The sequence below is a fragment of the Sceloporus occidentalis genome, unplaced genomic scaffold (genome assembly GCF_023333645.1).
Source record: "Sceloporus occidentalis isolate IW3139 unplaced genomic scaffold, rSceOcc1.0.p SCAF_6, whole genome shotgun sequence".
NCBI classification, from domain to species: Eukaryota; Metazoa; Chordata; class Lepidosauria; order Squamata; family Phrynosomatidae; genus Sceloporus; species Sceloporus occidentalis.
Genome location: NW_028316986.1, coordinates 121,794,500 through 121,810,086, shown reverse-complemented (window position 1 = coordinate 121,810,086; position 15,587 = coordinate 121,794,500). Strand labels below are relative to the sequence as shown.

The 15,587-nt window shown below is 41.7% G+C and overlaps 1 protein-coding gene across 4 annotated transcripts in view; it reads right to left on the bottom strand.

Annotated features, from left to right (window-relative positions):
- Positions 1–12,199, bottom strand: part of IBTK (inhibitor of Bruton tyrosine kinase) — a 58,038-nt gene extending 45,839 nt beyond the window's left edge. For all 4 annotated transcript variants that reach the window (XR_016281784.1, XM_089530851.1, XM_089530853.1 and 1 more), the window contains exons 1-2: positions 11,986–12,199; positions 169–824 (exon numbers count right to left, since the gene is read on the bottom strand). Coding sequence is in view for 3 of the 4 variants with exons in the window: in XM_089530851.1 (XP_089386977.1) it covers positions 169–492 (324 nt within the window). In the remaining variant the exon portion in view is untranslated. The remainder of the gene's footprint in view (positions 1–168; positions 825–11,985) is intronic.
- Between the last annotated feature and the right edge of the window lie 3,388 nt (positions 12,200–15,587).

The following is a 15,587-nucleotide window of genomic DNA, read 5'->3' as shown; positions in this document are numbered from 1 at the left end:
TTTCAGGAGGAACTGCTAAAAGGTGTGTGCTGATGAAAGAATGACTAGATGGGATTTAGCAGCAATGTAAAATCTGGCTTTTTTTTAATCTGCTTATGGCTTGGCTTCTCTGTGGACATGACATAGAACGCATATTTATAGCTTTAATAAAAATGGCAAAATACTAACCTTCAGTAGTGACCATGCACAATCTATATGGCCATAGAAAACACTACGGTGTAAAGCTGTCCATCCTGATTCTTTGTCTTTTGCCGACAAATCCACTCCATTTGTTTCTGCCAGCCAGTCCAGCACGCCTTTCTTTCCACAAGAAGAGGCAAGATGGAGAGCATTCCTACCAAATGTATCCTTGCTTGTTGCTGCATTATAGCAATGAGAAGTGAGAAAGGCCTTGATCTGGCCTTCACTTCCTCGGGTCACTACTGAAACAATATCCAAAGCATGCTGCTGTGATCGACATTTCAGAGTACAGTCTGGCATCAAAGAACTCATCGTACTCTTTACTGAACTGCTAAGCCCCTGTAAAGCACACCAGGGCAATCTGGTTTTGCCCCTTCCTCACATGCAATCCAAGATTTCCAGGTCATTTATTCAGTTTCAGACAGCGGCCATAAAAAATTGTGCTGTTTAAGGCTTGGCACGTAAAAAAATAAATATATTTCATCAATATAAATTTTGAATTCAAGTCTTCATTTCTTTTTCTACAAAATATTTTATTACTGTCCAGGAAAATAAGTTTACAGAAGGCAACCAAAGGAGTGGGGAGGGGGGTTCCCCCTCCACACTATCTTGCTCTTTTAGATATCCATAATTGCAAGGGAGACCTGAAAAAAACAGAAGTAGATTAAATTAGTAATGACTTTTTAAAAAGTGACTGTCTTTAGCAAAGTTTTGGACTTGTAAAACTATGTTTTGATGGAGAGAGAAAGAGCAGACTAAACTGTACACAGGTTAATATATAAGGAGAATATTCCACACACACACAAACCAAGAAGATAGAATATTGATAGTAACACATTTAGGCACAGTTTAAACATATCACCAGCATGTTACACACATACTCTATGCAGTTTGTGGTCACCTTTCTCCACCTTCATTTGTTTTACTTGCCCAGCATCATATGTAAATCAGGGTTCAATTTTAAAATGCTATGTTAGTTTTCCTTTATTACACATTTACTATTCCTAATTTTTGGAGTCAAGCATATGCTATCCAATATCCACATTAGGTCTGCAATTATTGTCTTGGTAAGAGCTTTCCAATCATAATAAAGACTACCATCTTAAATAAATAATGCTAATAAGGTTGCCCTGTCATTTCAACCTAGGTCATTCAAACATCTGTGTTTGTTCTCATGAGTAAGTTATGAGACTCCTCCAGATTTGGGCAAGTGTAGTTCCTGTGTAGAAAAGACTTCCACTGGATTCAGCAAAGCCACAAACAAATAAATAGTATTAGCAATGGGTGGTCCTTCATCTAATTCTGTCTTTGTGGCATGAATTTACTAACACTGTAGACAGTTGTACAGTGACAAGAAGAAATATTTCATTTTTGTGTTGTCTACATCTATTTATTGTGGTGAAGGAAAAGGAGGAAACGAGAGCTCTCCTGAACCAAATGGGACAAAATTAAGTTACTGATGCTGTTCCTAGATCAACAAGATTGACCCTTATGTGCTTTATAGAGCTGTTCAAGATTATTACACATGGGGATCCAAAGAAACACTAGTTTAACAGCACAGATTTTGATGGGGCTTTTTAGCAACAGAATGATCTTCTGTCCATTTTATTCCTTCTTTGATTTCAGATTATAATCCTTGACAGTGTGACATTTATATAATTTTCTTTCTTTTTTTTTCCCCTAAAGAACTTCATATCCATTATTTCAGTAATCTTCACAAGAAATCTAAGACTGAATCAAAATTTCAGCTGGTAAGGTAAAATAAGTGATATTAACTTGCTGCCTAAAGCCACTTAGGTTGCAGTAGCGTAGCAATAAATTTTGAAATTCAGATGTCTGATATATTCCCATCACCATGCATTTTGGGGAGTCCAAAAATGTGGCAATTGTGTGTTCTATTCAACATACCATTTCTAATAGTTTGCATCTTCACTAGTAACAGATCTTTTGTAAAGGTTTTTGTTCATTATTCTGTTGTTTCAGACTTATGGTGACCCCAGGCATCTGAATGTTATTTGTTCTTCTACACAGGTGAACCTATCATGGGTTTTCTTGGCAATATTGGTTTAGAGTGGTTTGCCTTTGCCTTTCCCCAAGGCTCAGAGCATGTGACTTGCCCAAGGTCACCCAGTGGGTTTCATGGCCAAGCTGGGAATTAAATCCTCATCTCCAGAGTCATACTCCAACATTCAAACCACTATGCCATGCTGGCTCATATAAGGTGTATATGAAACATAAATGAATTTCATGTTTAGACTTGGGTCCCATCTCCAAGACATCTCAATCTGAAAAAAAAATCCAAACCTCAAAACACATCTGTTTGCAAGCATTTCAGATAAAGGACACTCAACCTGTATACTAATTAAGTGTATATATATTATAGTCAAATGAAGCCAATTAGGAAGATTTAATTCAGCACAAACATAAACCAAATCCTACATATTTATGTTGTGTCTCTTCAATCATTTCTGACTTATGGCAATTCTAAGGTGAACTTATCATGGGGTTTTCTAGGGCTGAAAGTGTGTGACTGGCCCAAGGTCACCCAGTGGGTTTCTATGGCTGATGGTCTCCAGGCTTGAAGTTCAACACGCAAACTACTACACCACACTGGCCAATGATTAAAATCAGTATTTGCTACAAATATGTCATCATATCAACATTAACTATATTATAAAATATCCAGTACTGATTACACAAGCTGTCAAATACTTGAAATATCAAATATCATAACTTGTCAGATATTAAATACCAGCACTTAATTATATTGCACATCAATTTTTTTCAGATATTCAGCATCACCCACTGTACATGCATTCATGTAAGCAAGTGTCTTCCAAGTTTATTTTCATCGTTTTCAAAAGCTATCCACGCCTTCTCCTGAAAAACGATACCTCTTTATTGAGGGAGGGCAGACAACATATACATTTTAGTGCTTATTACTGCCATGTAATAAATTGCAATGGAGCGCTAACAAGTTGACACAGCAGAGGCACAAAGGGGGAAAATGGGAGGCAGATCAACATGAGTCAGAGTACTATTTGGGACCTTGTTCTAAAAGAAAGTAAACTGCTGACATCATGAAGCAATTTTTGACTCAGCAGTAATTTCTCTCATATCAGTTTACTTCACAAGCTGTGAAATAATGATATGCAAGTTCAACATCTAAGTGTTCCCTAGGTATCTTCTTTAGGTAAGCCAGGCTGCATTTTGTTCACTGAAAGGAGCATTAGTTTATTATGACTGCTGCCATGCTGCAGAATTAATGCAGTTTGATCTTGCTTGAACTGTCAAATCTATGTCATCCTATGGAATCCTGGAATTTGCAGTTTGTTGTGGCACCAGAGCTCTGTGACAGATGTGAACTATCTCACAAAACTATAAATTCCAGAACTCAAACACACTGAAACATGGCAGATGAAGCAGTGTTAAACTGCAGTAATTCTGCAGCATAAATACAGTGTAGAGGAAGCCTACGTTACACTAAGATATCCATATAATTCATGGAAATGTGTGCAAAATTAACTGCATCTAATTGTTATACTGTAATAAATTACAGTAAAGTATTACAACAAATTATATAATACAGCTGTATGTCTCAGAGGAAAATAGCTATTAAAAGGGAGGAGGAACTATCCAGCGTGACAGTGTTTTAGAAAAAGTCAAACATGATGCCAAATGTTTCTTAAATAATGTTTGTGGTATATTAAAATTCAGCCCTCACATGACCAATAACCAAACAACAGCAAAGTACAGTCGTCCCTTCCGATTCGTGGGGGATCTGTTCTGGATCCCCCCATGAATTGGAAAAACTGCAGAAATTGGAGCCCCATTGTTTTTAATAGCCGTGCGCTCTTGTGCGTGGCCTCACGCATGGGCCATTTTGTCCCTCCTAACTTCCCGTCCGCGGAAATTAAAAACTGAAAACAGGAAGTCAGCAAATCCGGAGGGACAACTGTATACATTTGGTTACCTAACATGATACAAAGTAAATAAATTTTGTTTGTTCTTCTACAAACCTCAACAGTGGTAAAACTATGATGCAAAATGAAACTTCTCAATTGATCTCAAGTACCTGGTTCAAGTAGGAAATGCTTCTGCCCAAACAGGTTCCATGATAACAAACTCTTTTCTTTGTAAAACAGGAGACTGCTGTCGTTGTGTGCCTTCAAGTCATTTCTGACTTAAGGTGACCCTACAGAGAACCTATTATGGGGTTTTCTTGGGAAGATTTGTTCAGAGGAGGTTTGCCATTGCCTTCCCCTGAGGCTGAGAGCATGTGACTTGCCCAAGATCACTCAGGAGATAGAAAGTTCTTAGTCATATAATATCAGCTAGTGGACCTATTTAATTATGAGGCTGTACAGACCGGCAGTAAGTGCTTGGAGACAGCATGTCCCAACACCACCCCCAAACTTGTATCACACTGCCCGACTGACCACATGGTGGATGGCATTACAGTGCTCTATTGGCGTGGCATTCACACGCTGCATGCAAAAGGAGCACAGAAAAGTGCTGCCACCATGGCAAGTGGTGCCCTTTTTCCAGGACAGAATTATGCCGCTTCTTTTTGGCCCAGAAAAACGCCGGATTGGGGCTGCAGCATGCACTTACCACAGCCCCAATCCAGCTCTCAAAGGAGCATTGGCAAGCCACTCCTTCAGGGCAGTCTGTTTCGTTCCTCTGCTAACTATCTCCATGGCAGAGGTCCCCAGAAAGCAGAGAGTGGGGTGTCTGGACAGCCACTGTGAGCCTTTTGTCTTGGATTGTACATAAAGCCACTACATTTACACCAACTCACATGCCAGTGTTTAACAATCAGAGATGGATCATGCTAGGTCACTTTCTTGTGACAAGCTGCTTATAGGATTGAAAATTGCAGTTCAGACAATGAAATCCACCAGGTTGGGTTTAAAGAGTTGACATAACAGTTCCCTCTTCACATCTCTAAAACACATCAAAGTGACTAAATGCACTATACTGACACATTCCAGCTAGGATCATGCACCATGGTTTATAAAGTTGATGCAGTTCCCAACATTTGGTACAGTGTGTAGGCGAAGGCGAAGTATAGAGAATTTTTGCCAGAGTTGTTGTCAAAATCTGTAAAATATTTCCCAGTCTATAAAAATATAGTTTTTTGTGGGGGTTTTGGGCTATAAAAATATACACGAATCAAATGGACACCCTGAGGCCCTGCCAGTCAACAACAGACCAACACAGAGACTAACATGTAAATCACTTCCTCTCAACATAAGGGTCAGACAGTATATATATATATACCCCACTCACTCCCATGCCAGCATTCTCTGAAGATGCCAGCCACAGATGCTGGCGAAACATGAGGAATAAACTCTTCCAGAACATGGCCACATAGCCTGAAAAACCCACAAAAAACTATTGGGTATAGTATTCCATTACAGCTCATGCAACAATTCACAAAACAATACTAATGACTGAATTCATTCCATCCAAACTTATTCAAGTCAAACCAATACACAGCATATCATCTAGGATGCTTAATCTCAAAATAGTAAACTTCAGTATTTTCCCCATATTATTTTTTTCTTTTCTTTTTTACAAAAGTCCTGTTGATTCAGTGACTGTACTCTGCTTAAGACTGAAAGGATTTAAAGCGTTACAGTGCAGGCTGAGTATCCTTTATTTGAAATGTCTGAGATCAGAAGAAATGTTTCAGATTTCAGATTTTTGAATATATGGTGTCCTGGAGATGACACCCAAATCTAAACACCAAAATTCATCTATGTTTCATATACATCTCATACACATAGCCTGAAGATAAATTTTATACAGAATGTTTAAAATAATTTTCTGCATAAAATAAAGGTTGTGTACAGTGAATCATCAGAAACCAAAGATGTCATTGTATCACACACCTACACTGATGGTTTTGGAGTATTTTGGATTTGGGATGAGGGATACTCAGCCTGTACAATTACTTTTTAAAGTCTTTTCCCAACCTGTTTACTGATCACATAATTATGAGGGGTTTTTCTAAAGATCATTGACTATGACCAATTCAAACCTATCCATATGAGTACCAGAATCACTTATTCTGTGTTGATGTCACCCTATGCTAACAGAATATTATGAATCCAAATGTCTGTGTACGACGTGGCAGGCCCACAGATTCCAGGTGCATATCCTGTTTGAAGTGCCAACAACTACGCAATAGAACTATATAATCAGGCATTGACACAGACTCCACCCCTCTTGACACCCAAATATCCATGAACAATAAGAATGAGATAGGGGTCAGTGAACAAAGAGGTCTCTCAACAGAGCCCAGAGTCACTGCAGATTACAGGAAAGCAACAAAGAACAAAATGCTAAATAGCTTGGCTCAATGTAAGTGCTTCTCCTTTACAGCAGTCCTCTGGTGACTCCCATAAGACCGACCTCCTAGAATAAATTATTAGTGCTATAGTTTATATGGCTTTATGGTTCAGAAAACAAAATTCAATTCAGGTTGTTGGTGGTAAATATAACCTCTCTGTAACATCTCAGAAGATAAAATGATATCAAAGGTGATTACATTTTGCAGTCAAAATGCAAATGAATCACAATTACTGCCTCCCAGCAAAAATTAGTTTTTTTCTTTAAAAAATAGGAAGTTCAAACTTTTCCTTTCTTGCCTCAAGCAGTCTTGAAGCAGCTCAAAGGGCTGCCTTATTCTAAAATCATCATATCATCTGCTGTAACCTAATATGGATATCTGCAATGCCCTTCTCCTCAATTTCATTTTAAGATTCTGAAAATTAACACACAAAAATAGCAACCATCAAGTTTAATCTTTCCCTCCCCTCCCCACTACATTCAGCAGGCTTTTTGTAACATATTGATTGGTAAAGTGATCAGAAGATACTCAATGCTTCAATACTACAGCAGTTTTATTTGAAAGAATAAAGGTTATAAAATAGATGTATTTGAAATTTAAAATATTTTACTGGTTATTTATTATTAGTGTAGTATTTTAAATTGTTTTAATTAAAGGTTTAATACCATAATCACATTTTGGTTTTAACACATACAGTTAATGACATTTTTATTTCAACCTGTTTTAATCATGTTAGAAGCAGCTTTGCATTGCAATTCTGGAAGAAAGGTGGGATATAAATCAAAACAAAACAAAACAAAACAAAAGATTTTACATTAATATGGCTTTTTTCAATAACCTGAAATTGTAACTAACTCCAGCCCTGTAAATCATGCCCAAAGCACTTTCATGAGTTACCTTTTTTTCTTTTTCTTTTTTGGTAAGTGAAAAGCTTAATAAAAATGTTCTCAAATTTCAGAGTTCTATTTGACTTCATGTTCAACTGAGAAACCAGCATGGGAAGAAAGTAGTATCATCTTCATGCGATGCATTCATGTGTTGAAGATGTTACTTGCTGCTAAACTGGAACAATATCTAAAAGAACATATCACTGCATACCTCTAATTTCCTATTCTTTTCATCTCTCACTGAGCATTTAGATTCCTTCATTTTGGGTTATTGGAGACTAGCTGAATTCAGACTATTTGGGCTACAAAAGATATACACACATGCTGTGTTGTTGTATGCCTTCCAGCTGTTTCCAACCTATGATTACCCTAAGGCCATATCATGGGTTTTCTTGGAAAAACTTGTTCAGAAGGAGGTTGCCTCTGCAGAGGGGGCTGATGGAGTGTGACTTGCTCCTGGTCACCCAGTGGGTTTCCATGGCTGAGCAGGGATTCGAATCCTGTTCTGCAGAGTCCTAGTCCAACATTCAAAACATTACACCACACTGGCTCCATACACACATACAAGGAGGTGTTTTGAAATGGAAGAAATTAGTAGCTAGAGACAAAAGGTTTTGTTTGCTTTGTAAAAAAAAATGGCAGGTTCCTAAAAAGCAAAGTTGTTCCCTGGATCTAAGACGCCATAGGTCATAGTTCTGAAACCATTCGTATTTTAAAATTACTAGATCAGATCTGAAACTTGAGTTAAACAAGGTAGTTGAAAATGGTTCAGGAGGAAACAGAAAAACAAGGAATAATAAATTCCAAAATTCACAGCTAAACAATACCTTTATTTGAATCAATTGACATGTCACAAAACAATGAACTAGCTTTCAAGAGCAACATCAGTAACAGGTGTAAGGGGAAAGAGAGGGGGGGAGCAATTGATGTTGTAGACTTCAGCCAATCAGAAATTACCTTCCATAAAATATCTAATTCCATCACACCCAGGTTTCCTTTTTATCCCAGAAAGACCCCCCCTCTGCTCCCTTGTATTCTCTGGTTACTGAGCATGCTTATGTGTCATTGGGCTGGTCTTAGGGGACACACATGGACAAGATTTAAAGCAGAGGCAGGCAATTAGAAGTTTTCTGTAAAGACTTTTTGTACTCTGTTATTAATATACTCTATACCTCTCTCATTGCATATTGAGTTTCATCACTAGTATCTAAGGTTGAGCATGTTTTCAGTTGTGCCTGTAGAGACTAAAATGTTGAGCATGTAGGGTGTCACACTGACCTAAGGATACACAAGAGACCTAGATGGTGCTAAAACAAATGGTGAATGTGTTTGCCAGTCTTTCCATCCTTTCTACCACAGGCTCTTTGCATTTCCTCTTGCAATGGAGGCAAAGTGAGTCCCACTGCATAAGCAGTCAAAGAGTATACCTTGGACCTCATCCCCGACTGTGTTCCTATTCACCCTTCCTGTCCAAGTATCCAGGAAGTGTCTCAAATCCAATCAATTTTTGTCAATCCAGAGTTAAAGTCATTAGCCATTCTGGATCCCTTTTCTAATATCCATGGGAACCCATCAAATCCTTAGTTACACCATGTGCTAACATCAAGTACCCCTGGAGGTTAAGAAATAGGATATAAATATCTGCCCCAGCTTTAGCCACATGCGTGCACAGAGGGACAATGCCCAACCACGTCAAGTGCAACAGTGTCACTACCCCACAATTTCACAGACTTTTACCACTTGTAATTGTGAGTCACTCTAAAAATCTTAGCTTCAACCAGTGAACTACCACTAATTCATATACTCCCTGCCGCTAGTATATTTTGCATAGTTCCCCTAGACTCAGGAGACAGAGAGAAGCTCATGCTCTTCAAATGTTTTGAACTGTGAGAAGCTCTGAGAAGCAGGGTCAGCAACAAGGGATGGTGGAAACTCTAATCCCAGACATCTAGAGGCCCAAAGGTCACCCACCATGCACAGATGGTGGCCTGAAACTGGAGAATATGTTAGTCTTAACCGATCGTGTTTTCATACAAATCAAGAGAAGCCTAGATTACATAACACAACTTATCCTTTATAACATATCTTCACATTTAGTTCCCTAAACATGGCAAACAGTCATCTCACACACACCCCGCCATAAATGAATAAGTACTTAGAGTTCCAAGAACTGGGAACCCTCCAATGCTACCATGAGAGGCACAACTCACACTGAAAGCAATGTAGTGTCTATCCCATAATGTACATGGAAGATTTTTACACTGGGACACAAAAAAGGAATCATACATTCTTCCAGATGTTCCTACACACTAACATGCATCATTCCTACTGGCTATGATGGCTGATGGGAGTCGTACAACATCTGGAGGGCTGATTGCCACCCTTGCATTAGACCTGTGGCTCACTTGCTGTAACAGAATGAGACTGTTTATTAGTTCTGAAATCCAGTATCCAGTACATAGAAGTTCTGATGTACAGGCGGCCCTTGGTTTGGTTCCAGGACCCCCATGGATACCAAAATCTATGGATGCTTAAGTCCCATTAAATACAATGGATAATTAAATGGTGTTCCTGATATAAAATGGTAAAATCAAGGTTTGCTTTTTAGAATTTATGTACTTTTGAAGATTTTCAAACCATGGATGTTTGAATCTGTGGATAAGGAGGGCTGACTGTAACTTTAGCTGCTCTAATTAATAAAAGAATGTACTTACTGACAGATTTGAGCAATATTCTGAATATCTCAAACTCATTTACATGGACAAGATTTAAAGCAGGAGCAGGCAATTAAGGGCCCCCAGAAGTTCTTGGACTGAAACTCCCATCAGCTCTAGCCAGCATGGCCAATGGTGAGAAATTATGGGAGATGCAGGTCAGTAATACCTATGGCAGTGGTGGCAAACCTATGGTTGCCAGAGTTTGTTAATAGAAAGTCAGAGGGACATGGCACTTTGCAATAAATAAGTGGGTTTTGGGTTGCAGTTTGGGCATTCAGTCTCTAAAACATTTGCCATCACTGTCCTAGAGGGCCATGGCTACTTAGTCTTGATTTAAAAATTGTCCTGTGCCTACATTAATTCGATACTTCTTGCTCACTCTATTTGGTCAGTACTTTTCTCTGCTCTCTTAAAACTCAGTAACACCCTGCTGCTATTATATAGGCTGTTATCTCATAATCAAAGCAAAGAGAGTCAAGGGTTCCTGACCTGTACAGATCAGCCCTGTCATTCTGAGAGAAACCACAATGCAGAAAATCCTAAATGAGACACCCATGCAAATATGCTGCCCTTAGCAACAATGCAGCAACACAACAAACACACTGTTTGTTCTAGAAAAGTAAGCCTTTGGCAATGACAGATTTCAAACTACAAGTCCTATTAGGAACACATCCAGGAATTACAGACACTGATGGCCCGCAAAATTAATCCTCTGGTTTTTATTTGTATGTCAGTTTTGGGTTTGTGTGCAAGTACCTTGGGAGTGGGAAACTACTACCAACCTCTTCTGTACTCCTCCAGATGTGACTATTATGACAGTCTTTTTAAGGCCATTACGGGTCTCCTTTATCTGGACCCTAAAACTCTCCCAAAACCAAAATTTTCTTCATGAATGGCTAACAGAGACCAGATGCGAGGTGGACAGACTCCGTCAGACCAGGACCTTCAAGCCTGAGCAGAGCAATGGAGAACAGGGGGCCTTGGAGATGATGCCTCACCTATGGGGTCACCATGAGTTGAGGCCAACTAACAACAAATATGTGTAAGGTGTATACAAAACATAAATTGATGTTGTGTTTAGATTTGGGTCCCAAAATAGCTCATTATGTACATATACGCAAACACAGGCATTCCAAAATCCAGAAATATCCAAAATCCAAAGCAGCTCTGGTCCCAAGCATTTTGCATAAGGGAGACTCAACCTGTATTCACTGGTCTTCCGCCTCCCTCTAACATCTACAAACTGCACACCTTGGTCCTACAGCCAGGATGTCTACTAGGTTTCTGCATCCTGTAATGCAGAAATTCAGCCAGCTCAAACTGGGGAGGTCTGCACCTGTTGAACTCCTGCTTTGAAGGGAGCTGTCACAAAGCCCTGGTTGTCTGGGAGGGAGAGGAGGACCAGAAGAGGAAGGAGAGGGAAAGCAGGAGGAAGAGGAACAGGAGGAAGGAAGAGGGGGAAGGAGGAGGAAGAGGAAGGGGAACAGGAGGTGGGGAAGGAGGAAGAGGATGAAGAAGAAGAGGAGGAGGAAGGAGAATGAAGAGAGGGAGAACAGGAGGTGAGGGAGGAGGAAGAAGAGGAGGGGGAGGAAGGAGAATGAAAGGGAGGAGGGAGAGGGGGGAGGAAAGGAACAGGAGGTGGGGGAGGAAGAGGAAGGAAAGGAAGAGGGGGAGGAGGAAGAGGAAGAAGAGAAGGAAGAGGGGAGGGAAAGAGGAGACAGGAGGAGGATGAGGAGGCTGCTGCTGCTGCTGCTGCTGCTGCAGAGGCACGATCCCCTTTCCTCCCACTGGGCTTCCCCCTCCCTTCCCCAGCCCTCCCTCCGTCTCTCTCTCTCTGTCTCACCAGCCGCTAGATGAATGGGGCCGGGCGGAGGGAGGCGAGGGGGCGCGGGCGGCAGGGGAGGCTCATCCTCAGTGGCGACCAGGGGCTCCGGGCCCAGGCAGCGGGGAAGCAGGAGGAGGAACGGCAGCAGCAGGAGGAGCAGGAGGCGGCGGCGGCGGCGGCGGCAGAGGAGAGGGCTCCAGCTGCGCTGGCGGAGAAGGCAAGGCAGGCGCCACGGCTGCAGCTCAGCAGGAGCAGGAGCAGGAGGAGGAGGGAGACGCGAAAGGACACGGGAACAAGAAGCCCCGCCGCGATTGGCCGCCTTGCCCAGTATCCCGAGCGCCCATTGGCTGGGAGAGGCTCCGCTCCTGGAATGACGTCAGAGGCCAGAGAGCAGGGCAGGGCCACAGGCTGCGTCCACACTGCAGAGATAACATGGTTTGGCACACCTTTAACGCGTTCTGTGGCTCAAGGCTAACCCAAACTCCAACTCCCAGAATTCCAGAGCCTTCAGCCAGGCCAAGAGTTAAAGCGGGGCCAAAGCGGGTTATTTCTGCAGTGTGGACGCAGCCACAGTCTCCTGAGGCGAGAAGACAAAAGGAGAAAAAACACGCATAGAAATATAACTTCATGCTTCTTAGTGATGCTCAAAATGGAGGACACTTTGGAATTCTTCCTGGGTAGAAGTCTTGAAATGGAGGGCATGTCCTGGGGAAGGAGGACGCCTGGTCACCTTGCCATCAGAAGACCCTTCTGCCAGAGCCAAGGAGTGGCCAAAGCCCTGCCAGAATAAACACATCCTTGCTTGCTTGTGAAAGGAAAACACTGAGGGAGCTAGCCTAGCCTCCCATGAAAGGAAGTCACACAGATCCAAAACACACTGCAGAAATAATCCACCTTGAGACCGCTTCAACTGCCCTGGCTCAATGCTAGGGAGTCCTGGGAACGGCAATTCTTAGCCTTCTCTGTCAGAGAGCTCTGCTGCAACAATAAACTACAGTTCCCAGGATTCCCTAGCACTGAGCCAGGGCTGCTTGCAACTAGCTCTGGTTAGTGTTCTGGCCACAGCATCTGAGGCCCATTGAAGTTTCTAAAGACAACCCGTCACACAGTATGTGACAGTGAGTCACACTGGATCTAACCAGGAACAGGTGCAGCTGGCATGCTAGGTTTCACTGTGCATTACATTTCAAGCCACAACTTAAATACTGATGTTAACAACCTGGAGTGTGCCCAGAAGAGGACAACCAAAATGGTGAAGGGTCTGGAAGCCATGCCCTATGAGGAACGACTCAGGGAGCTGGGGATGTTTAGCCTGGAGAAGAGAAGGTTATGAGGTGATATGATAGCCCTGTTTAAATACTTAAAAGGGATGTCATACTGAGGAGGAAGCAAGCTTGTTTTCTGCTGCTCCAGAGAACAGAACCCGGAACAATGGATGCAAGCTAAACGAAAAGAGATTCCACCTCAACATTAGGAGGAACTTCCTGACAATAAGGGCTGTTGGACAGTGGAACACACTCCCTCGGAGGGCCATAGAGTCTTCTTCTTTGGAGGTTTTTATGCTACAGCAATAGCAAGTGCATTTCTATACCTCTTATCAGTGAACTAGCACTCCCTAAGCAGCTTACAGTGTGTAAGCCAATTGCCCCCAACCAGCTGGGTACCCATTTTTGTTGTTGTTAACTGCCCTCATGTCAATCTCGACCCATGGCAACTCTCTGGATGAGACATCTCCAGGGCCACCTGTACTCTACTGTTCTGCCCAGCTCCTGCAAACTCATATTCGTGGTCTCTTTAATAAAGTCCACCCATCTAGCATGTGATATTCCTCTCTTTCTACTTCCCTCCACCTTTCCTAATATTCTCTTTCCCAACTATTCATACCTTCCCATGATGTGTCCAAAGTATGACAGTCAAGGAGCCTTATCACAATAGATGAATTGCGCTCAGAAACAGGATTTTAGAATTAGAAAAAAACCGCAAATGCAGGAGGATATTCAGACTCACTTCTGACAAACAGAAATAGCGCAAAAATAAAGCAAACGGAAAGTGGACAAAAACGACACCTTTTTACTTTCGGGAAGTTTTGCACATTATATCAAAGACTATGGGGATCGGGGCTGCGGCAACTACATGCTGCAGCCCCAATCTGGCCTTTCCGCTGCACAAAAAGAAGTTGCAAAAAGCGGCTCCTTTTTGTGCCATGGAAAGGGCGCCATAGTGCCATAGCTGCCTGTGCCGCAGCTTTTCAGTGCTCCTTTGGTGCTGCATCATCTGGACGCTGCGCCAGAAGAGTGCCATGATGCCACCCGCTGTGTGGTGGGGTGCGTGGCATCGTGCCAGCATGAGGTTGGGATGGGTGCATCATGTGGACGCCATGCCCCCACTCCACCTCAATGCTGGCCTTTTGAGGCTCTGAATCTCTCATTTTTAGCCTGCCCAAGTTTTCAGATCTTGGGCAGGGAACACAGGAGAAAGCCTTCTTGATGGCTAATCCCAGGTTGGGGAATTATCTCCCTAAATTGGCTTGTCCTTGCTTTTTTTCCATTGGCAGGCAAAGACTTTTCTATTTACCCAGACCTTTGGCTGTTGACTGTCCGTTCCAGAAGGTCTTTTAACTGCTGTATGTTTTATTTGTATTTTTATTTTATTATTATGACATTTTAACTGCTTTTTATAAAACTGTTCAATTAATTTTATAGTGATTGTTTGCTAAATTGTTTTTAACTTTGGTACTATATATTATTTTAACTGTATTTTTCTTTTATCACAATTTATAAGCTGGCTTTAGTCCTGCATTGTGAAAAAGTCTCATCTCTAATCTCTAAAAAAAATAATATATATATTTAACATTTAAATATATTTAAAAATTTTCAAGCTGGGTACATACATAAACAACAGAAAAATAATAATTTACTTTTCTCTGGGCCAAAATGCACACACTAAAAATGCTGGAGGTTAATCACATTGTTTATAAAATGATCCTTGATGTTATGAATTCTGTCACACACACATACATATTGTCCCCAGCTGCTCATGTCTTTCAAAGCCTTCTTCATCTCTCATAGTGTTGTTCAAATAGTTGAGACTAGCAATTGGATTCAAGCCTATACTTTCTCACTTTCCAGCACCACTAAGCTTGTCCTGCAGGGGAGAACTTTTGAAGAATCATCAGCTGCATCAGTGACAGTATCATACAATTTAATTGACTGTGGCACGGTACAAACCGCCAACAAGCGGCGTACAGGCACCAGCATTAGGGTTAGGGAGCGCACACCATGGACATGCGCCCTAACCCTAATACAATGGTGCCATGCAGCACATAGCAATGGCGCCACGCGGCACTTACATAACCAGTGTGCCAATGGCACACTTGTTACACCGTCACCATGGCGTAAAAAGTACCTGCTTTTGGGGGGTTCTTTTTCTGCCAGCGGGAAGCCACACAGTTTGGCGGGTGCAGCTTCCTTCCAGCGAAAAAACCGCCACCACCAGCCCGGACCTTCAAGAAGGTATGTACCAGGGCCTTAATTGCTTTAGCAGTATGAACTACATTTGTGTGGACTAATTACCGCTCTCCTTCATCAAGCAGCTCCCTAGATATTACCAGACTGCAACTT